Source organism: Symphalangus syndactylus, chromosome 4 (assembly GCF_028878055.3).
Source record: "Symphalangus syndactylus isolate Jambi chromosome 4, NHGRI_mSymSyn1-v2.1_pri, whole genome shotgun sequence".
Classification (NCBI taxonomy): Eukaryota; Metazoa; Chordata; class Mammalia; order Primates; family Hylobatidae; genus Symphalangus; species Symphalangus syndactylus.
Window position 1 is genome coordinate 89,433,974 of NC_072426.2, and position 24,571 is coordinate 89,458,544.

At 36.0% G+C, this 24,571-nt stretch overlaps 1 protein-coding gene across 9 annotated transcripts in view; it reads right to left on the reverse strand.

Moving 5' to 3' along the window:
- Positions 1-759: 759 nt before the first annotated feature.
- The window catches only part of CCSER2 (coiled-coil serine rich protein 2), a 194,794-nt gene continuing 170,982 nt past the window's right edge, over positions 760-24,571 (reverse strand). For 5 of the 9 annotated variants that reach the window (XM_063638142.1, XM_063638140.1, XM_063638141.1 and 2 more), the window contains one exon: positions 4,483-5,835. In XM_063638142.1, coding sequence (XP_063494212.1) covers positions 5,017-5,835 — 819 coding nt within the window. In that variant the 3' untranslated portion in view covers positions 4,483-5,016. Of the gene's footprint in view, positions 5,836-12,201; positions 12,242-19,807; positions 19,941-24,571 lie in introns of all 9 variants that reach the window. The other 4 variants (XM_055275494.2, XM_055275493.2, XM_055275495.2 and 1 more) reach the window with 4 other exon arrangements.

The following is a 24,571-nucleotide window of genomic DNA, read 5'->3' on the forward strand; positions in this document are numbered from 1 at the left end:
CACACTTCAATGTGTCCGCGTGTCTACATTTTCCTGGTCCTGACACAAGAACCCCGATTTAGCTGACCTAAGGAGCAAAATTCTGCAAAACTAAGAACTCAGATGGCCTTAAAGTTCATACAGGTGTCTTAAGAGGTAATAAATGCTATTATCAAACGTACTATTAATCCAATTTCCTCCTTTCCCAGAATTCATGTAAACATTTTGGATTAATAACATATCACTGCATCAACTTTTTTGTCTCTTACTACATGACTATCGCATCTGACTAAACTGTAAAACTGAAAAAATATATATTCCTTATTCCTTTTGTTCCTAAAAATTATGTAAAATTTCACTAAACACCTTTCTTGCCTCAAGCTATTTTGTATAGTGCTTAAAAACAATTAAGACAAAATAATTAAAATTACAAGTGTTTTCTTCCTTGTACAGCATTCTAAATCCAAGGTGCTGATGTTTCTTGAAATATCCATTAACCATTATCCCAATATTCTAAGATAAAGCAGATATTTTATTACAATGGAAACAAAAGTACCAGATCACTTACAGAATTTGTGAAGACACAACAACAAAATACTGATCAACTCCTACTCAATCAGGGCTTGGGGTGTGAAGGTGTGTGTGAAGGCAGTATGTAAAATAAAGTATCAGAGTTGGGAAAAACATAAGCAAATGAACAGTATCTTAGATCTTTGTGGGAAAAAAGATATCAAAGAAAAAGTAAACTATGGGAGTCAATGTTGAGAAAGACAAGAGAACTTTTATAATTATGACTTTATTTTTATTTACTATGCCAACATTTTCAGGAGAGACTTTACATCTGTTTTTTAGAATTCATTTTACAGGCAAATTCTAATATACAGTTTGTACTCTAAACTGACTTTTAAAATCAATGGGAAAAACAATACTGCAGATATTATTTTTGCTCTTTGTTAGTAATGACTTAGAGACCTTACATTCTCGGGTATTATTTTGTTAAGTAAATGCTTTACCAAGGAGAAAGTGGGTAAGCTTATTCCCAACAAGATTAAAACATGTATCTTCAGTTAATGACATAGTTGTAGATTGGTGCCCACCATCAGAATTATTTAATCAAAAGTACTCTCTCAAATTGCTGCAGCAAAAACTTAAAGGGGGATGTGAAAGATCATTAGAAAATAGAATTCAAGCACCAGAATTTAAAAAGGAACAAGGCCATTATCCCCAAGGAAAAACATTGGGTAGTACAGCTGTAATTAATTTTCAAATGTGTGCTTAAGCATGCAAACATAACCACCCAAACGAATTTAAAAACACAAAAACTACTGTGTAAGATGGAAAGTAAATTGAAATGCTGCTGCAGCCTTACTGATCTTAATTGCAAGCCTGTTTGGTGATTTCAAAGTACATCCCCAGTGCTCTAGAGACCAGGAAACCAGTATGACAACTCTGCTCAGAAACCAAGAGTGCACCCCAGTGTCTGTAACACCATTTATGCTACAGAAACATTTGGAAGTGACAGCTGTAGGGGGATCACGCTCTCTTTGATGTACTGAGAAAAAAGTAAAATACTTATCAGGACAATGGAACATTCAAAGAAAACTTAGTGCTTTAATGGGAACAGTGACATGCTGGGAATATATTTCTGTGAACAGCTGTACTGATATCTTCAAACAGCAACAATTACAAATTTATTTCAACAAAGCCACACCCAATAGGAGGCATTTCGATATTTCAGGCACAACTTCAAGCAATTAAGCTCATTTAAAGTGCAAATCTGATATTTTCTTTCATATTCAGATTTTTACTTGTTAAAGTACTTAGTAAACTCTAATATATATATATAAATACAATGAACAGTAGCCTATATGCCTGAAAATATTGCACAAATAAAAATGAGACTCCAAAAGAAAAATGTTAGATGGTCTCAGTTATTAGAAACAGTCTAAATGACACAACTCTATAATCCTTTAATGCCTTAAAATCATCTGCACCTGTACCAATAAACTCCTTAGGCCAAGCTTTCTTTTAAAAATTTGATATGCATCCCATTAACAGCCAAATATCAAAGTCTGAATACTCTACTAATTTCCTCTTACACAAATGTGAAACTTAAACCCCATAAAATTTCTTCCTCAGGACTTAGAATTCATATACTGTAACTATCTTCATTGATACCACTAGAACTAAGACAATAAATGGTTTGTGTTCCTGTGGAGGAGGATTTGGCACAGAGTTGATTTACATTAATAGAAGCAATAAACACAGATCAAGCCAAATCTAAGATGATCTTTGATTATTCAGTAGAGTTACATCCTCACTTCCATTTCAGACTTAACATTTACTAAGAAGCAGACAAGCATGATATTCTTGCAGTTTTTAATGAAAACTGCAGGCAAATACTTTATGTCATGCAAGCATCCTAGATTTGTTTTCTTTTAATATATTATGCTTCATAAATATACGATGAGCCTATCTTCTAAAAGATTAAGACTCAACAAAGGTAGAGAAAAGTTGAGCTAATTGGTTAACATTTCTGCAAATCCATCAGGGAAGAAAAAAATAGAGAAAAATGGAGTAAATACATGGAGGAAAAAATGGAGAAAAATAAATTACTGGAGTCAACATTTTTATGTAATGGATAATAAAGACATTTCCCTCAGACTAGGGAATTAAAAATAAATTTAAAAATTTCAAACTTTTCCCTTAAGGATAAGGCCAACTCGTAAATAATGTTTCATAAGCGTCTAAACCAACTTCTAAATAAACCAAAAACCACTAAGTCACTGGTTTTACTTTAGGGGAATATAGTATGATTCACATATTTGCAACACGTGAGAACGCTTTTCTTTCTCCTTCAAAATGATAGAACAGGTATGCCCACTTACAACTGCAGCCATCATGGGTCATCTCCATAAACAAATAAGTGCTTTGCTGATTTGCCTGACTCTAACAGTATCTGGACTATGTGAAGAACGTTCTGAACTTCTCTGCTTCTCCATCAGAAGTGCTGGTACATAAGAGTATGATACAAGGTTTGTCTTGCTCACCTCTTACCAAATCCAAGAATGGTTTCTATCCAGTGAATGGCAAATTCATCTGATAGGTAAGGGAATAATGGGTCAAAATGGTAGCAAACACTTCTTTCAAATTTCTACTAAAAGACTTGCTGTTGTTTTTCTCATAAAGGGGCAATTTCATCAACATACATCTTTTAAAGGAACCTCTAGAAATTTGAGTGACTTTCTGGCCATAATCCTGTTTGATACATTTTTGGTCAGCTGCTCAAAACAAACATTCTCCTTATAAGGTTATCTATCTGAAAGATATTAATTAATTTAAAGCAGCTGCAGGTGAACAACCTAAAGATGACACGATTTGGGAGAAGAGGAAGGCAGATTTACTGAACTGACAAGTGGCCCAAAGCATAATTAGGTTCGTGCACATAGTAGCATGGAGGTTCCACACCTACCTTCTACAGCGTATTAAAATAAGAATATTGTCTTTGAAATACCTTCTAGCACCTTTTTAATAAAACAAAATTTCCCATCTTCAATTCTATTTTTTTCCCAAATCTACCTTTAAAAAATTGTCTTTCAAAAATACACCATAGACGAGGTGGGTGGATCATCTGAGGTCAGGAGTTCGAGACCAGCCTGACCAACAAGGTGAAACCTCATCTCTACTAAAAATACAAAAAAATTAGCCAGGCATGGTGGCACATGCCTGTAGTCCCAGCTACTCAGGAGGCTGAGGAAGGAGAATCGCTTGAACCCGGGAGGCAGAGGTTGCAGTGAGCCAAGACTGTGCTACTGCACTTCAGCCTGGGCAATGGAGCAAGACTCTGCCTCAAAAAACAAACAGAAAAAAACAAAAACCACAGAAAAGGGAAACCTAGGAGACTGGAGGTGGGGGAGGGGGAGAATATTATGAACTCCAGCTTTCTCAAGATAGTCTTATTTAAATTTGTTCTTTTTCTCAAAATATTTTAACTTGTTTTGCTATAGAAAATAGTTTACAATCCCTATATATGGTATATTTATACCCCATCAAAGTTTTGTGCAAATGTTTCAAGTTCATTATTTCAGTCTTCAGATATCAGCAGAAAATCAATAAATATAAATATTACAATTAAAGATATAATGCTGTGGAACCTTAAAATGGCTATCATGGATCCATAAGCCTAAGGGTTCAAAACTGAATTACCAGCAAAACTCTAGCACCAACATATGTTACAAATGAATACATCTTTAGGTACAGGCTTCAAGGTGTATCTCAAGCTCTCCAAAATTTACCCAGTAACAAATACAAACATAAATGGTATGTATGTGTATATGTGTGTGTACATGCACATGTGTTTGTAAAACAAGATGTAAAGGAATATATAACTGATTTATATGTAATAAGAAACATTTTCAGCCTGGGGAATTTGGGAAATGAATCAACAGTAACATTAGCTGACTGACCCTGGCAAGGAAAAATAAAACTTACATAGACTTTCCATTAAAAGCCTAATCTCCTTTATTCATCACAAAGCTTTGCATAGACCTTTTAAATATACAAAACACTGGCCAGAACTCTGCTTACAGACTACCATCCTCCATTATCACCATATCTTTAGTTAAAATAGTAGCCATATACACAGAAGAGACAAGTGAAAAGTGGTGAGGTTCTGACAACCACAATAAATACAGACCTTAACAGGACTAAACCAGCAAAGCACACTTCTTGCCTGCTCAGTAAAATATTATGAATTTTCTGGAGAGGGATGGATAACATGATTTGGGCCTTTGGCAGGCCTCTGAAATGGGTAAGCAAACTTTCGTGTTTACCTGAGATAATTATGCTCAAATGGCATGTACTTCAACCAGGATATAAAATGAAGGAGCCAAACTAGTAGAAGCTTCTACATTTTAATTTAAGATTTGCAGGCTTTCAATGGAACCTCCACCACGGTAGCAAGCTGCAAGCTGCACATAAAGCTATTACAGAAGAGATTGTTTTTAAGAAACAAATTGGCAGGTGATGGCTATGTACTTAATGTATCTTTGGTTTAGGAAGACGAGAATATCGATTAGAGGCCAAACAATCCCCAGAATGCAAATTGCCATTTGGATTCTGCATGATCTCTTTTCGTTGTGTTAGTGGCCTTGGGATGCTTGTCTTGGCCTGGAAGCTTTGAGGCTCTAGTTGGGGGTTGTTTGCTTGTTTTTGTTTGAAAGAGCCTGAGGGGGGGCGGAGCTTAGATGCTTTCAAATTCTGATTATTTGCAAGATTTGTTTGACTAGATGTTGGCTGATGTTTTGCTGAATTACATGTTGTGATTATTGGTGACTTTTTACAAGTGGGAGTCCTACTTGGAGATGATTCAGAAACTGGAGGCGGTACCAAAGAACTCAATATGGATGGCTTTAAAAGCTGCAAGGACTTGGGCTGAGACATATAACCCACTGGCGGAGACTGATTTCTTCCAACTCTCTTAGCCTGGTCTACTGTACTTGACTCGGGAGGTGTCTGAAGAGAAGTGGGTATAAACTGCATGTCACTAATTTGATTGTTTGCCAAATGATAAGGCTCTTGAGCATTTACAGTAATGTTTAAGTTTGCTTCAGAAGGTGTACTTTTAGCCACATCCATTGTTAATTGTGGGCCTGATGAAAAAGGCTGCTCTTCCAAACCATAGTTGCTTTCTTGTTGCAAGATGTGTGTAAAGCTTTCTTCCGGATGTGCAATGCCCTGATGCATGTCTTGGATTGCGCATTCACTGCGGGCCTCGATGTGTTGTGGCTTTATTAGTTTTCCCTGGGTGTGGTCTGTGGGTCTGGGAAGGCTGCTGGAAGGCTGTAGTACTTGAGGCTGTTAAAATTAAAAACAACATTAGCAACAAGTTCTTAGAAATTCCACCCAGATTTAATATAAATACCAATTAGGCTGTGTTGGTACTTATTATGGCTTTAATATGGAAAATATGTGGAGTTTCTTTTAATTAAAAAATGAACTGCAATATTCAAGCAAATTAGACACATACAAGAGTGATAATGCAAACAAAAAATGATACAGGCAGTAAACACTGAACAAGATTCAAAATTAAATGAGAAAAAGAAAACATTAAAGTACTAATTTATTATAGAAAAAATTCCTGCCATAATGGATTCATTAGGTATTTTAAACCTTAGAGCTTGACAGAATGATTCTATAGCTTTTGGTTTAACCTCCACAAAGCATTCAGGTTTTAACTGTGACCTTCGGAATACTACTTACATTAAAGTTAAAAAAAAAAAAGTTGTACACCACGTTAACAAGTGTTGTTCTTCTGTCAAGAATGAAAAGCACCAGCAGATAAACAAGATTTAGAGTAAATCACTATATTCTCAGTTTATGTGAAATTCTATTTATTTAACAAATATAGGTCAAGACATTTAGCTAATGCTAACCTATTTTTAATATTCTTGTTGAAAAGTTTCCAAATAAAATGTTTCAAAGTTTATTTGTTCTGTCTCACTCCTATTATGGCTGACATGTGAAAAACAGATCTACCCTAACCAAAAGTAAACATTCATTTACTTAAATTTAGATTAATCAGCCTTTTGAATGATGGCTCAGAGTAAAACAAATGTGAAGTTGTCTCAACTGCAACTAAAGAACAGAAGCCTATGACAAGGTTCTTACGGTCTATGTGCCTCACATGTACTTCCCTGAAGCTCATTGTGTAGTTATGTTTCAAAAAACATCAGAGGAACTATGCAATTTCCATGATTTGGGGGTATCCAGTAAAAAATACAAATCTTAAAGCTATCTTTCAATGGCCCAAATAGTTAAAATATATGCGGCAGGGCCAACTGGGCCTGTCCTGATACAGAGGTATTTGCTACAAATGCATAATCTCTCTCCTCTCTCTCTCTCTCTCACACACACAAACACACACATTCTTTAAATAATGTGGGCTAAAATGTCAAAGACTTTGGCAAAGGGCTTCACAATGTGAAATTCAAAGGGCCATTTCTCACTAATAAGTTTTTTTTGCTATGCTAATCCACAAATAAATCTACATAGTAGCTCTAATTTCCCCAATAGAAGGGGCGGATCTATTTATACTGCATCATTTGTGTGTTTTTTCAGTTCTTCCACCTCCCTGACCAGCACTGGACAATGGCTGCCAGGGATTAGATTATGGCTGGACTGGGAGTGACTGAGAGCAAGGCTCATCAACTCATGGAGGATGGTTGGCTATGATGGCATACGGCTGACTTGCCATTAAAAAAAAAAATTAAGACAGTGACTACTCAAAATTAATCTGTACAGAAATATGTCACATCAAATCATATTGCAGAATGTTTGAAATAAATAAGTCAGCTCAATTGCTGCCTCAAGCTAAATATCCCAGACTTTAAAGTCACTGGTTATTTGCACAGCACATCAACACAAAAATGAATCAACTGTCCAGCAAAACAGAAGATACTAAAATCGCCACATAATTAAATCAACAGATTCTCCCTGGGGTTCCCTAGATAAAAATGACTGTGCCAAAGTGATCAAAAACCTTGAAAGATTAGTGAAAAAATAGAGCAGAACCATATTAAACAAACCAAAATCTACCAAAGGGAATAAAAAGTAATCAGGAAGGAGGCACCATCAATTGGTTGGTTGGTTGAATGGGGATTTGTTTTTCCTTTTCACCCTCAAACATGGTTAAGATATTCTAGTTCCAAGTTAAAACTCTTAAAGCAATTTAAGACTTCCAAAAATATCAGTGACAATTTAAAAATGGACTTTATTGCAATATGTCTATTGCCAATAAGAAAAAAGGTATAAACATGTGCTATCAGTGAAAAGCATAAAAATATGATTTTCCAATTAAGACAGGTAATAAACTGATTATTAAGACAACCAACCTCCAGAAATGCCCAGGAAAGGGCCATTGTGAACTATAAATTTGTTTTTTTTTTTTTTTTTTTTTTTTGAGACGGAGTCTCGCTCTGTCACCCAGGCCGGAGTGCAGTGGCGCAATCTCGGCTCACTGCAAGCTCCGCCTCCCGGGTTCACGCCATTCTCCTGCCTCAGCCTCTCCGAGTAGCTGGGACTACAGGCGCCCGCCACCACGCCCGGCTAATTTTTTGTATTTTTAGTAGAGACGGGGTTTCACCGGGGTCTCGATCTTCTGACCTCGTGATCCGCCCGCCTCGGCCTCCCAAAGTGCTGGGATTACAAGCGTGAGCCACCTCGCCCGGCCTGTGAACTATAAATTTGTACTGTTTTGTACTCACCACTTGTACTGTTTTGATTACTCACAGTACCCAACTGACCACTGCTTATCAGAGAAATAAACAGAAATACAGCAGAGTCAGAAAGACAAGCTACTTGTATTAAATGCAATAAAGCTTCATATCAAATATTAATGAATTAGAAAACATCCAGTTTTTAAAGAATAACAAAATGTGGAGTCAACTGAGAGGAATTTAACATTTCTATAAATAAATGTCTAAACTACAAGTTTGACATCTATACTACTAGTGAATTACATTAACTAAATCAGTGGTTTCCATATGCTAAATAAAATTTTATATTTTTATTAAAAATTAATTTTGGTGGCATGATATAATTTATCCCCAAATCAATGTCTTGCTTTATTATTTATTTGGTAACTATATTTGGAAAATCAATTCCACTACTGTAAAAACAAAAAGTCTCTTTCACGAGGAATAAGAAACACCTATAATGTGAGGAACAAGGAAACAACTTGCTCCTGATATGTGGAGGACTACATGGAACTGGTTACCCACTAAGGACTGGATTGCCGCTAACTACCCCTGCTAGCAAGTTGAACAACAAGCTACCTCTTAACCTCTAGCAAGCAAGGCAGAGATGTGTTCTGATGGCTTGTTGCTACAATTTCCCCAAATTCTAAACATTCAACTGTGTTCATATAAATACCAGATGTTAATTCATCTTGCCCACATCCACTGCAGCTTCTATGGTCATTAAAAGGATGCCCTCAGACATTTTTAGAATGTAAATATAAAAAGATCCCATATCCTCACAGCTAAGACAAATAGGAATGAATATCAAAAACTATACACTTTTAAAATGTTTATTATGTATCATGTACTGTACTAGGAGTGAGAAAATCTGGGGCTGAACATAACTTTGTTCCTGTGCTTGAGGAGCTTAGTGAGGGAGACAATAAGGTAAAGGAATGATGAGATCATGTCTTAAGCATAACAACATATGGGAACAAAAACAAAACATGCCTGCCTGGAGAGGTCGCAGGAGGCATTCCAGAACCGCGAACAATCTGCCCTGAGTTTTAACAGGGTGAATAGGAGTTTATCAAGTAAACAAGATGTGTAATGAGCTAGTACATGCCAAACACAGAGGCAAAAAAAGAACATGCCATGTTCTGGTCACTTGAAATTTTAGACTGAATTTCAAAGGATAGTGCAAAAGCATAGCTAAGGGCCAGCTCCTAGTAGCTATGACTTTGTGCTGTAGATGATGAGATGTGGATGAATTTTAAGAAGAGGAATCAGAATATCTAATGTGTGTGTTTTAGAATGATCACTCCAGTGGAACCAGTGAGGACTGTAACCAGTGGGGACGAAATTGTCAGAAAAACCATATCGCAAGCTATTTGGCATAAAATCTGGAGAGGACTGAAAAAGATTTGAAGGTGGGACAGGCAAGATGAGGTATTGGCTTGTATCCAAAAAAGGCCTTTGGGAAGGCTGTCCACTAATCCATGGATTTCATAGCCTCCGAAGCCCACAAAACCTAGAGGGCAAAAGGAATCCCCCCACTACTGGGGGGACTTCAGGAAAGATCTCATATCTTAGCTACTCCCTATAGTCACAAATGAGTAAAACTTTAATCCTGAAACTTGTGGAGGGGTTGGTTACTGAAGCATCAAAATGAGGACCTATCCCCAGCCTTATAGAGCTAAGTGCCTCTAACTGAACTCAGCAACTTCAAGTCTTACTTTAGTTAGATATGTAAACTTCAGCACACCATTCTGATAATTCTCAGATTAAAGAGTTCCATGTGTCAAGTTCAATAATGTCAGCAACAGGCACTACAGGGGGGTTGTGCAAAGGCTTGGTAGACATCTTTAATGATAATCGTAAATGTCTATTTTAAGCTGCTTTACAAAGATAACCAAAGACTTGGAGCTCCTTTCAGGCATGTACCATGCTTTATTCACTTTTCATTATGGTTGGTATTTCTAGTATTTGGCACAAAGTAGGGATTAAATATATATTTGCTAGATAAATGATTAAGTGAATAAATAAATATTAGTGGTATATTCAAGAATTACTTATTTGGCCAAGAATTACCAAAGTGATTTAGGTCAATGATGAAGCATTAATGATTAAATAAAAACTAGTTTCAAAAAATAAACACTGATGAAAAATAATCTAATAGGAAAAACCCATTGTTTCCTCCAAATAAGTCTGTGATTAGCTTAATGATTCATGTTTAGAAGGATAGTAGGAAATACTGACTGCATGTTATACACAAGCATGTTATACACAAGTACCTCTCATAATGACCTTTTAAAAGCTTAGCCACCAAATGTTTTTTATCTGAAGACTAGAAATAGGTTGGGAAAAGTGTCTTAACAAGCATTCAGCTACTAGAAAATTCTAATAATTAAATATGATTACATATGTAAAACATTTAGCATAGGACTTCCTAGCACATAGTATGTGCTCAATAAATTTCATCTATGATTATTAAAGCATATAAGAATGATGAGTTCAGGCCATAGCTATTTTGTAACTGGGTCTTCGACACAAAAGCAAGTTCTTTAGGAATATAATAATAAACTAGAATATGAGGTTTCTAGGCTTCAAATACATAGTTCAATAATGTCAACACTATCTGTATGTTTTGAATCCACATCAAGCATATTTGATATGACACAGAAGTCAAGGATCTTTAACTGCCTTCCTGGAGATAAGAACCAGAGCAAAGACATGCAAGTTTAGAGAGAACTTTCCAATGGCTCTACAAAGGAGGTAGTACAACACAATATTGAGTCACTTAGCTTTTAGAATCAGGCTGATCTGAGTTTGAATCCTGGATCTATCACTTATAGATCTATCACTGAGGCGAGATATTGGGTAAAAATAATCCCACATAATTTACAAAATGAGGGTAATACCAGTATATATACTTCATGGAATTGTTGCAAATAATAACCAGTAACAGTACAATGCCTGACACATAAACACCTGAGAAATGTTATACTCTGGGCTCTTAGAGAACAGTGTTCCCTTCTTTCCAAGGGTACAGATTCAAACTCTTGAGTCTGCATGCATGATCTCTAGTTATCACGAGACCCCTAGGTGAAACATATTGTTCTTTTCTTTCTATAAATGAGTAAACTGGGGTTAAAAAATGTTAACGTGTTCAAATTCAAACATTTTGGCAAGTGGCAAAGCCAGAATTTGAACCATCAGAGAATTTCTTAAAATACAGCATTAAAATGTAATATTCTGTGCAATTTGGTTAGTTCTGATGAGTTCACAGGCTTTCAGAATATACAATATAACCAGATGATTATTTTAATACACTACAGGCAGATATAATACCAATATTAAGGAACTAACTTTCCTGGATAATGTCCTATTATTTCCTTCCTAGATGATCTAGCCTACCCAGGATAACTTTCAGATACTAAACTCAAGCCACAGTGTGGAGCAGTATTTCTATAAAGAGGTGATTGAACAGTGACCCATTGGGGGAAACATAATGAACATGAAAAAAGGCAAAGTAGTACCCACCAATGAGCAAAACAGTTCACCTTTACTGTTTTATGACACTTCAAAGATCTACAGCATTAGCATACAGAAAAGCACTCATGCCAGTTTTCATAAGCATTCTTGTTCTAGGGTTATTAGCAAAAGATGGCAGCTAAAATGTCAATTCCTGATGGAGTAAAAATATGTCAAAGTGTACCAAATAGAAAGCAGGAAATGTTCTAAAGTGTAATAATGCTACTGCATAACAGACATAGAATTTAGCTAATTTTTTTCCTGGGTACATACAAGTTTATTGTTATTATTAAATACATTTTAACCATAAAAAGGAAGGTAGAAATAGAGCCATCTGTAACATGCCTGTACTTTCATGCAGGCTCTGACATGCATCATGCAAACTGGAAAAAAAAACCAAAAAAGTGATTATGAGGAAGGTGGTAGGAAAAAATCCGAAATTGTACTGTACCACGCTTTGTCAGAGAAGTAATGGACTAACTTCTCAACTCCTTGCCAATGGCATAATGGGAGAGCAGAGACAAGAAAAAGACAGGACAATGGCATCAGAGACCACACACAACAAGGATTGCCATGACTGGGTGGCAGCCACAAGTATTTGCTTTGCTATTGTTGTGTTTCCCTAGGCATTATTCATTATTTCATTTAATATATTTGTACATAACAAAAACATTAAATAAATTTATATTTTCTTACTAAAGTAATTTGCGAGTTAGTACAAATACTCATAACCTCAGAAAGGCATGTGTAAAACTTCTCACACTTAAGAGGAATCACTTGAAGACTCTTACCAAACAAAATATTGAAAGTAATTCTGATAAAATTTAATATTCATACTCCAAATACCTAAAAAGTTTTAGTCCCAAGTAACCTCTTATGAAGGAGGTAGAAATTAATTTTTCAGTAATTTCAGAGGCTTCCGCATATTATAAGATTAAATAAGATTAAGTACGTGTTAGATTTATTTATTTATTTTTGAGATGGAGTCTTGCACTATCGCCCGGGCTGGAGTGCAGTAGTGCAATCTTGGCTCACTGCAACCTCCACCTCCCAGGATCAAGCGATTCTCCTTGCCTCAGCCTCCCAAGTAGCTGGGATTACAGGCGCCTGCCACCATGCCCGGCTAATTTTTTTGTATTTTTAGTAGAGACAGGGTTTCACTATGTTGGCCAGACTGGTCTCGAACTCCTGACCTTGTGATCCAGCCACCTTGGCCTCTCAAAGTGCTGGGATCACAGGCGTGAGCCACCACGCCCGGCCAGGTTAATTATTGCCATTGAAGACCACTAAAGGTATAATCTGATCTTAACCTGAATATGATGCAAATTATAAGTGAAGCTCTGCACATCAGTATAGAAAGACTTAACTTGTATCCCTAATACTGTATTACAACTAGACTTAAAGACTTTTGCTTTAGAGATCACATGAAGCCAATCACAGCTTCCAGTGCTTTTTGGGAAACAGGAATGCTCTTATTCCTCTGTATCTCAAAATGGTGCCTCTAGACCTCAGAAAATTTAGAGGATAGCAGATTGATAATATAAATTGTTTAAAAATAATTTCTGAAATAAAGAGTTAAATGGCTTTTCTAAGTTGATGACCAGTTTACGGGTTTGGTTTGTTTTTTTTAAGTATGAAAACGATTAAGAGAGACTTAAGTAAGCATTTACTACAGAGGCACAATCACTCTTAGATGATTAATTTCGTGGGTCTATATCTCAAAGACACAGAATCCATTAACATCTACCTCTCGGATGATGTAGAGTAGTTCAGGAAAAAAACCCTAAATGGCATCGTAATAGCACAGTTCCATTGATGTGATCAGTAGACACAGTATGTTTATCCAGAGTACAAGAATATTGTAAGCATTATGGAACAGGAAAAAAGACTGGCTAAAAAAAATAAATCCCACAAGCTGCAAAGCAGATTGTAATAAAAGGCTTTATACAGAAACCACTAACGCTGCATTTCTCATAATTCCAAGAAACTAACCCATGCCTACGTTTGTGGAAGGCCTATTGGACCATGAGTTAGATGCACATTTCTAGTCAATTAACCAATGACTATACTAGATAGTCCTTGAAATTGGCTGCAAAAAGGTACAAAATACCATATTCGATGTTAACGATATTTAAATTAAAAATGAGCATACACAAAATTGAATTAGTAAAGTTTTTTTACTGAGTTACTCTAGTTTGCATTTCATTCCAAAATATTTTATTTTTATGAAAAGTCACTCCCAGAGCTAATTTCTAAGGAAGCTGAAGCTATTCTTATGTATAAAATTGATTATAGTCACACATTAGAGTCAATCAGATTGAGCCTTGTTAATTTATACATTATGAGCATGTTTGACAATTCAACAACTGTCAAATACACATTTGACACATCAAGTGGCCTTAGAAAGTGTATACCCTTTAATTAAATGATATCCTTCCAGGAAATCTATCTAAGAAAGGAGAGACACTGACACTGATTTATACACAAAGATAAACTGCTTACCAGTATTCCTCTCTGTAACTAGAAACATCATTAATGCCCAACAGAAAAAAATTAATTTAGAATATATCCACATAATGCATTATCAAGTGGCCATTAAAATGTCAATTTCAAGAAATATTTACCATATAAAAATGTGTGTATACATATAAAATAATACTATGTGAAAAAAGCAGAACGACTGAAAATACATAAATTCAACTTTATAACACAGTATTTAAAAGACTGAAAGGAAATATACCAAAATGTTTCTTCTAATTCCTCCATAATGAGTCACTACATTACTATTATAAATAGGACAAATGTACATTTTGAAGGAAGACTCATTGTATTTACAAAAAATATTTAAGGTTCAGACTCTGGAAGTAGAACAGAATTTAATTATGGTTTGTTCACTTACCCTGAGCAAATTACTACATCATTTATTGATTTATTTATGATTTATCTGCATCTTCCTTATTATAAAATTGGAATAATTGCTCTGACTCTGAGTTGTTGTGAGAATCAAATAATTTAAATGAAATGCCCAGAAAAGCACTTAAGACATTAAAAAACATCGTAAGTATTCAATTAATATTAGTCTTTTCCCCTTTCTTAAAATGTATGGCTAAATTTTTAAAAATATACATAAGAGTTTCCTACAGGAATATTTGTGAAAGTGTAATTTTTAAGTAGCTCTTAGAAAGATTATCCAACTGTATGAATTTCAAGAGAACAATTCTCCAGCCAAAAGGACTAAAAGAATAAGGATAGTGAATTACTAAAGTGAGACAGTGCAGTCAAGAATAAGCAGGCAAATGGCAAAGGTGGGCATTCAGTAAGATCAACATTTTGGCTAAACTGAGGAAAAGCTGGCTCTTACAAAGGGCTCCTCAGCCATTTAAGCCACTCTATTAATATCCAACAATAAACATTTTTTCCTGCCATAGACAGTTCTTAGGAGGCACCACTTAAAAACAGTATTTCAGCAAAAAAAAAAAAAAAAAAAAAAAAAAGCTTTACTTTGATTATACACACAAAACCTTTTTTTTTTTTTTTTTTTTGAGACAGAGTCTCGCTGTCGCCCAGGCTGGAGTGCAATGGCGCAATCTCGGCTCACTGCAGGCTCCACCCCCCGGGGTTCACGCCATTCTCCTGCCTCAGCCTCCCAAGTAGCTGGGACTACAGGCGCCCGCCACCTCGCCCGGCTAATTTTTTGTATTTTTAGTAGAGATAGGGTTTCACTGTGTTAGCCAGGATGGTCTCGATCTCCTGACCTTGTGATCCGCCTGCCTCGGCCTCCCAAAGTGCTGGGATTACAGGCGTGAGCCACCGTGCCCGGCCTTATACACACAAAATCTATGCACATTAAATTATCTACACTTCTTAGCCTTATACTTAAAGTCAGTATATTTAAAACCTACATGCTCATATTTATATGGGCAAAATAGACCAATGTTTTTTTAACTGCAGGTTGCTAGCAACATTTAAAAAAACAGAATAGAGAGAAAAAATACGAGAGGATCAAATATTTTAAGAGAAAGTATTGTCCCATGAATCTTTTATCAGAATTTTAAATATACATACACAGTGAATCAGGTTGTTGTAAACACATACTTTCTCTCAGTAAATACATACTGGGCTGTCATGTAAAATAAATTCATAATCACTGCATGTCAAAAATGTTTGTGAAACACCCCCTGAAATTTGTAAGAGAAAGAAGATGTAAGACAATATAAATTTGTCATTCTTAATATAATTATGGTGGACACAACACTACATCAAGAAACTGTCAGGCTATTATGACAAATATAGATGCATTTATGCAATTTTTGTTGTTTTAAAATAACTTTTTCCCTTTGCATTAAGTCACTGCACATGGAAGGTAAAAATAAATGGGATTTCTAAATTTATCAAGCAAGGTACTAAAGAGCAAGTTTTAAAAGCTTAGACAAAATAAGAAATAGGTATTATTTCAAAACATACTTTTTGAAAAGTCAAGTATTCCTGTAAGTACATGCTCTGGCAAGAAATGCTATTTGGAATTACCAGGAAGGCTTTCCACTTGCCAAAAACAATTATTTTTATTAAATTTTCCTACTCTGAGGTAGGTTATTATTCCCAATTTTACAAAGTTGGAAATTAGAGTAGAAAGACTACACCAATGCCAGTTAAGTGAATTTGTACAAAAGCTCAAATCCCTACTAACAGCAGGAAAGACCTAAACATAGATATTCTCTGCTAACCTAGAGAAAATTTAATTTGAAATAAAAAAGTATCATGAAGTAGAGACTAGTAATATACTTAAGAAATTTAAGTCAAAATTTCCTAAGAAAAATAATAAAGGCCAGAACCTTCCATTTATTTCTATTTTCCTATATTCTTTTTTTTGAGACAGAGTCTCACTCTGTTGCTCAGGCCGGAGTGCAGTGGTGCGATCTGGCTCACGGCAAGCTCTGCCTCCTGGGTTCACACCATTCTCCTGCCTCAGTCTCCCCAGTAGCTGGGACTACAGGTACCCGCCACCACACTAAAAATTTTTCATATTTTTAGTAGAGATGCTGTTTTACCGTGTTAACCAGGATGGTCTCGATCTCCTGACCTTGTGATCTGCCTGCCTCAGCCCCACAAAGTGCTGGGATTACAGGCGTGAGCCACCACGCCTCACCTATTTTCCTATATTCTTAAATGCAGTTTGAACACTGCTGGCCACTACAGCTTTCTAGAGTGATGAGGGCTAAATACTCCCTGTAAACATTAATTATCTCACTCTGCATATTTAGAACAGACTATCTTCATACTAGAAGGTCAACTATACTTCTGTAACTTAAAAAACAACATATTGCTGTTACTGAAGACTCACAGCCAAGCTTTACCTGGCCTCCCCATTTAGAAGATAAAGGCAGTTCCCTCAAGTTGATATTCAAGAAGTCATCAAAGAGGCTGAGCGCGGTGGCTCACGCCTGTAATCCCAGCACTTTGGGAGGCCCAGCCGGGTAGATCACAAGGTCAGAAGGTTGAAACCACCCTGGCTAACATGGTGAAACCTCGTCTCTACTAAAAATACAAAAAATTAGCTGGGCGTGGTGGCAGGCGCCTGTAGTCCCAGCTACTTGGGAGGCTGAGGCAGGAGAATGGCGTGAACCCGGGAGGCGGAGCTTGCAGTGAGCTGAGATCTGGCCACTGCACTCCAGCCTGGGCAACAGAGCAAGACTCTGTCTCAAAAAAAAAAAAAAAAAGAAAGAAGTCATCAAAGAACTTTTTAATGAAACGTTATATTGGAGAAATCTCTCAACTATCTTCTTAAGCACAATTAACCTCTCCAAACATGAGTACTAGGACCCACATATTGACTAAATGTGGAGACAAGTATCAACTGACTATAAGTTTAGTATAGGAAAAGAAGAGATCTATTTCAAAACCCTCTGGAAAACCACTAGATTTATTCTAATAATTTCATACCTTTCTTTTCTATATTTTATAACTAAAAAAACCCCTTTATTAGTAAACTGCTTTAGCTGTTCTCAGGGTGAATTCAAAATAGAGTAGTAGTTTAGAGCATATTTCCCCTCTAAAGAAACCTTTCAAGCTCATTAATAGTTACTAAAAGGCTGTGAACAGGCCCTCTGGTCATTACTTTGCACAAACAGGGTCCTACAAGTCTCAAAGATCCAATCCTAGGGCCAGTGCTTTTAGATGCACAGGCCGTGAGAACCTACTCAGGAAAAGACTCCTATATATATATATATACATATTTTTTTTTTTTCCTAGATGACTAATACATCCAAACTCTGGAGAACCAAAACTTTCTTTTTGTTAATCTGAAGATGCAGAGAAAGAAGGTTTGATCTAGAAAGGTTAAAAAAAAACAAAAACAGATCTTACTAGTATTGTAGGAATTGTAGGATAGTGCTACTTCACAGTTGGAAACAAAAAGGAAAGCTCTGAACCCAAGAAGGAAGGAGAAGAAGCACTTGAAAATGGACAGCCACTGACTCAAGGAAAAGACAAGAAAATTCTAATGCTATACAAATAAACCAATGAAATGGGTATTTCTGATAAACATGTTTTTAAAAGTAAAGCTGAAACTCTATTTGTAATACAGAATAATTAACCCCAAACTTCAATTCCATATTATGGCTAGCTGAGCGGAAGGAGAAAGGGGAAGGAACATGGTGACAAAAAAGGATACAGGCTAAAAGGGGGCTTGAGTAAGTACACAGGTGGGTGTGCTAATCTGAGGGGAAATCTCAAACCTTGCTGGTTACTGGCCACAAGCCTAAGAACATATTATAATTTGTTGTATCTGCCCTTTGAAATTTCAGATGACTTGACCAGCATTTTAGTATGATTCTTTTTGTGCTGGGATTATTTAAATAGAGAAAAGAAAGCAACTTACTTGAAGACGAGAGAAGTGAAAAGGAGGAGTTACCAAGGTGGTGGGAGAAGGAGGAGTTACCAAGGTGGTGGGAGATAGAAAAGGAGGAGGACAAAAAAACTCCTTTTCTCATTGCTTCCAGTAAACAAATGAACTTGCTACTAAAGAACATCATATAAAAGCCTACAGAAACGATTTTTCTTTAAAACAAAAAGTACAGAAGGGAAGGAGAGGTGTAGCAGCCAAAAAATAAACTTCATGCCTTCCCTGGAATTCATGTCGATACCTCATAATTTTGTCTAATTCAAGAAATAAAATTTTCTTTAAATAAATCACATTCCTAATTACTTAAAATTTCCTCCTTTGACACCTTTGATACTTCACATGGAAATGGATAATGAAAAAACTGAATGAATCACAAATCAGGATAAATCCTTGGAGACGGCATAAAAATATCTCTGATTGACTGTATTTATATTTCATTTTCATTAATAATAGCTTTTTTATGGGTGACTTTTCAAAAAAGATAAAATATAACCAACTTACCAGGCATACTTAAGTACATAAAACAAAATAACCCACACTGTTTTGGAAAAGAGATTTAACGTAAACAAAAATTTTAAGGTCAAACAGTAACTAAATCATTAGAAATGTTAGTAAACCATGCATATTCAAAAGCCATTTCTTCTGTGCTGTAAAGCTGATAAATTACAAAAACAGTTGTTTTAAATCACTTTTAGAAAAAACAATTAAAAATATCTTTATTTTAGATGACAGTGAAATGCAATCCAAGCCCTTAATTAGGAAATATTATTTAAAGAAATGTGCAATGGTCTAGTAAGCCTGCTCCCTACACATTATGCATCTGTCCATCATACTACTGTAGATCGCATGTACACTTTTTAAAACAATTAGATAACACTACAATTTTTATTCACACATTTCAAGGTTTTGAAAATGCATTAAAGACAGATGCATGTCAGTAGGTCTAGGGTCACTGGCAATAGGTTTAAACAGTATTAGAATGAAATTAACCTCAGACAGCTTCCATAAGGCTCTAAGTAGAGGTCTGTTTACATGCAGTAAAAGGAAGTGTTAAGAAAGGAGACCACAGAGAGTGCTGCTTTAGCAGATGCCTGCAGAGCACTCAGGATAGAAAAGGAGGTGCTGGGGAAGAACAGGTCATGCAGAAGGGAAATACCATGAAGGGGAAGCCAGAGCAGGATAGGAGTGAGAGACACAGACTCACTCTGTCTGCGGTGCGGTGGAACAGTCCGTGGGATCCCCTGGAAGGAGCCCTGCCAAGGAGAGAAGGAGGGAGCAGAATACCCACCCTGTGCAGAGAGAGATGGGGTAGGGAGGTATAATAAAAAAGGGAACCAAAAAATAGAGAAACCAAGTCATACTTTGTTTTACTTTTAAATAACACAGAGCAATATTGTTAACGAGAAGACAGATTTCATTTTTTTAAAATACAGGCAGCTCAAATTACTAAAAATACATCATAATCCAAACCTAGTTATTTTTAATATCTTTTTAAAAAATTATTTTCCTCTAATATTTGTAGTACAATGTAGAAGAAATAATATATTCTTTCTGGTATACGTTACATTTATCATCATATATCTCTTGTTAAAGTAGCAGATTCCAGTCTTTTGCAGAAAAGGAAGGAATTTAAAGGGGGAGATAGACTTTAGGTGTTAAACACACAGAAAATGCACCAATTTGTGAATCAGGCAATACAAAAAAATTATCATCTAAAAATTTTTATTTTGGCTGGGTGCAGTGGGCTCACGCATGTAATCCCAGCACTTTGGGAGGACAAGGCGGGTGGATCACGAGGTCAGGAGTTGAAGACCAGCCCAACCAAAATGGTGAAACCCCGTCTCTACTAAAAATACAAAAATTAACCAGGTGCAGTGGCAGCCACCTGTAATCCCAGTTACTTGGGAGGCTAAGGCAGAAGAACTGCTTGAACCTGGGAGGTGGAGGTTGCAGTGAGCCGAGATCGCGCCACTGCATTCCAGCCTGGGCGACAGAGCAAGACTCCGTCTCAAAAAAAAAAAAAAATAAAATTTCTTCTTAAATCACAGGTTTTCAGAGGATTAGCAGGTAAAAATAAAGAACATTAGCTAAAGTTAGCAAAACCAACACAGCATTAAAAAAGATTCAGGATGTTGTAATGTGACATGTAGGCCACCGGTTACGTGGACATGCTTTTTCATTTCAATAACTTGGGGCTTTTTAGCTTTACTTATTTCAATCACAGATTATCAGAACTACGATACTCTTGAAATGTCATTTACTTCAATCTCCTCACTTTACAGAAAAAAGTTTTTTCAAGAAAGTAACTGTTCAATGTTATACAAAGGGAACCATACTGGGTCTTATGTCCCTAACCTCCTCACTGACTGAAACATATGCACAAAAAAAACTATTGAAACACTCTTAAAATATCATCAAGGAAAATCAGTCTATAAATCATCATCACACCCAGTTAAATCTGCAAAAGAAATTATGTATATTTTTTCAGACCAATTAATCTGATTTAAAAATAATATTGTATTAAAAATTACTGATAATAGTTTATCAGTGTTTATAGATCTTATGAACGGTTTGAAATGAAAAAAATTTTTCTCACTTTCCGTATCAACATTCTTTGACTCAGGTATAATCAAATACTTCTTTAAATTTAAGGGTGATCCCACATTGTTCAATATAAAACAAACATAAAAGATCCATTTTCTATGTTGATGAAGGGAAAAAAACAGTCACAAAAACTAAATTAACAATCTTTAGGATATTCTAGTAAATAACAATCTTATCTTTTGAAATTATTGTACTTTTTTCTTTTGCTAATTTGGCAAAAACAGCTTAGAAAACATTGAATAAGGTGATGACCCCAGATGCTCTCCATAGATACTACCTGCTGTTCTGCTGTTTGCGAAATGTTTTGGTTCAAAGGCTATATTTATACTAAACAAATTCTCAACCAAATCCTCCCTATGCGTTTTGCAGAACCAAGCTTCTACCCACTGTACTACTAAGTAAAGAAACTTTCAGATGGGGACTTCATAGACATGTTTAAGAAAACAGTCATAGATTCCTTCATCAAAGAGGTATGTTTACCTTTGCAGGTCTGTGGAAACAGCATTGACCTTGGAATCAGGGAAACTTTTTCCTTGGATCTTTCCCAAGCCTTGTAACCTTGAGAAAATTACTGATTTTTGAGCCTCAGTTTCCTCATTCGTCAGATGCAGAGGTTGGACTGGTTCATCTCGAAGAACCCTCTTTTAGTTCCTATAATTTAGTTACTTGTATCTGTCCCCATCTCCACTCCAGTAATTTTATAACTCTATTTTTAATTTCGTAACTCTATATGGCATTTAAAACAATCAACTTTGTATTAAATTGTCTCTCCTGCTAGATCATTAATTCCTGAAATAATTTAGGTGAAAGTATCTGTCACAGTACCTATAACTTGGCAGGAGTTTTAAAAGATATTAGATGTCCCACCTTCTATAGCCTAAAACTCCCCCAGCATATAGCAGACACTAAGTAACTATTTACTGATTTAAACAAAATTAAATTAATTTACTGTGTTTATCTAGAGATGCACCTGTAGCATCTGTCAATCCTGGGCCACATACTATAACCACCTAAGAAATTTTAAAAACAAAAACAATGATATCTGTCTTCATTTCCCCAAGACCAACAAATCATAATCTCTGGCATAGCTCTGAGTATAAGAAGGGAAAGACAACCTTGTGAAATAAATACATAAACAGCGCTGCCTGCCACTGCCAAGGGGCACCCATCTATTAGCCTATCAAACAGTTGTATGCCATCTGAGCTTATGCCCAGAAAGACAAAGAATGTTACTCATTTTATTTCTGCCACCTACAATACGTCTTCCACTTCTCTACCCAACTGTCAAAATCCTATCCAGCCCCCTTAGGCTCTTTCAAACCCATTTCCTAAAAGCTTTTCCTGATCCTGCCTAAATTAATTATGATCATTCTTGTTTATAAACACCCACAGCCATTGGTGGAATCTTTCTTCCTCTTTTCATTACTTTGATTTGAGTATCTTAAAAATTCTTCTACTAAGTATAACCACCCTGAGAATAATAGCTCTCTTACTTTCCTTTGTGTCAACTACTTAGCTTCTTGTCAATTTACTTATAGAGAGTAGAAATAACGTACTCTGATCAGCATTTAATAGAAGAAGGAATTCCAGTTTCAGGAAAAGGTGGAGTAGACATACTTCTCCCTTTTCCTGCTGTCAAATACAGCTAAAAACCCTGGGCACTATATATAAAACACAATACTCTGAAAGGTAGAGAGAAAAAGTGAGACCAGCTTGAGACCCAAGGAAAAATACGGTGATTTTCTTTTTGCCTAATGTATCCTAAAATGAGTGATAGAGAAACCAGCCCTTGGAAATGACAAGGAACACAAAAAAAAATTTAAGAAAGCCTGCACTCTCTAGCCAAAGGATCAGGAAAGAGGTAGCCTAGCAATGCAGAAAACTTGTATCCAGTAATCTACCTAACACCACAGAAAAACCTGTGGCCCCAGCCCCCATTCCCATCAGAAAGGGAGGACTGGAAAGGCTGGCCATGGTGGCTCCCACCTGTAATCCCAGCTCTTTGGGAGGCTGAGGTGGGTGGATCACGAGGTCAGGAGATCCAGACCATCCTGGCTAACATGGTGAAACCCCGTCTCTACTAAGAATACAAAAAATTAGCTGGGTGTGGTGGCAGGTGCCTGTAGTCCCAGCTACTTGGGAGGCTGAGGCAGGAGAATGGCCTGAACCCAGGAGGTGGAGCTTGCTGTGAGCCGAGATCACCCCACTGCACTCCAGCCTGGGCGACAGAGCGAGACTCCGTCTCAAAAAAAAAAAAAAAAAGAAAAGAAAAAAGAAAGGGAGGACTGGGGAGTGTAGGCCTCCATCCTTGCATGACTGTGACATTTTCTTATGTACTTCTTAAAATACGCATAGAAAATATTTAAGAAACTTATAAATGGGGGAGGAAAAGGGACTTAAGGGGACATAAGGTTTCTACATGTAGTAGACTATATATAGTTAAAATATATGTGTTTGTGTGTGAAATATAATGCCTAGAGCAACAACTAAAACATTATTATAAAGACATAAACTCAAAATACTATATATAAATAAAAATGGAATTATTAAAAAACTAATACACAGAAAAGAAAAAGAAAACAGAAATAAAGAAAAAATAAAAAAATAAAATGGCAGACTTACATAGCAAAAATTACATTAAATATAAAGGGCTGAAATATACCCATTAAAAGACAGATTGGTAGATTCATGGCCTAACTATATGCAGATTACAGGAAATTCATGTTATGTATAAAAATATATATATTTTAAAATAAAAGATGAAAAAGATATACCATGCCAAAAAAAAAAAACAAAAGAAATTTGATGTGCTTATATTATCAAATAGACTTTAGAGCAAAAAGAATACCCACATATAGAAAGAGACCTCACAAAATGATAAAAAGGTCAATCTACCAAGAAGACACAGTGATCCTAACAGTATACCAAACTGCAGAAATGTATAGTAGCTGAAGCATAATCTCATAAAACTGAGAGAATCGCCAAATCTACAATTACAGTTGGAGAGCTCAACACCCCATCCCAACAACTGATAAAAATAACTAGACAAGAAAATCATTAATGATATAAAACTCAAGGACACCGCTAACAAACAGCACCTAGTCAATGCTTACAGAATATTCTATCCAACAACAGCAAAAAGTAATCTTTTCAAGCATCCACAGAACATTTACCAAGACAGACCATAGTTTGGGCCACAAGACAAACCACAACAAAGTTAAAATAATTGAAATTATACAGAATGTGTTCTCTGACCACAATGGGATCAAATTAGAAATCAGTAACAGAAAGATGACAAGAATACATCCAAACACTT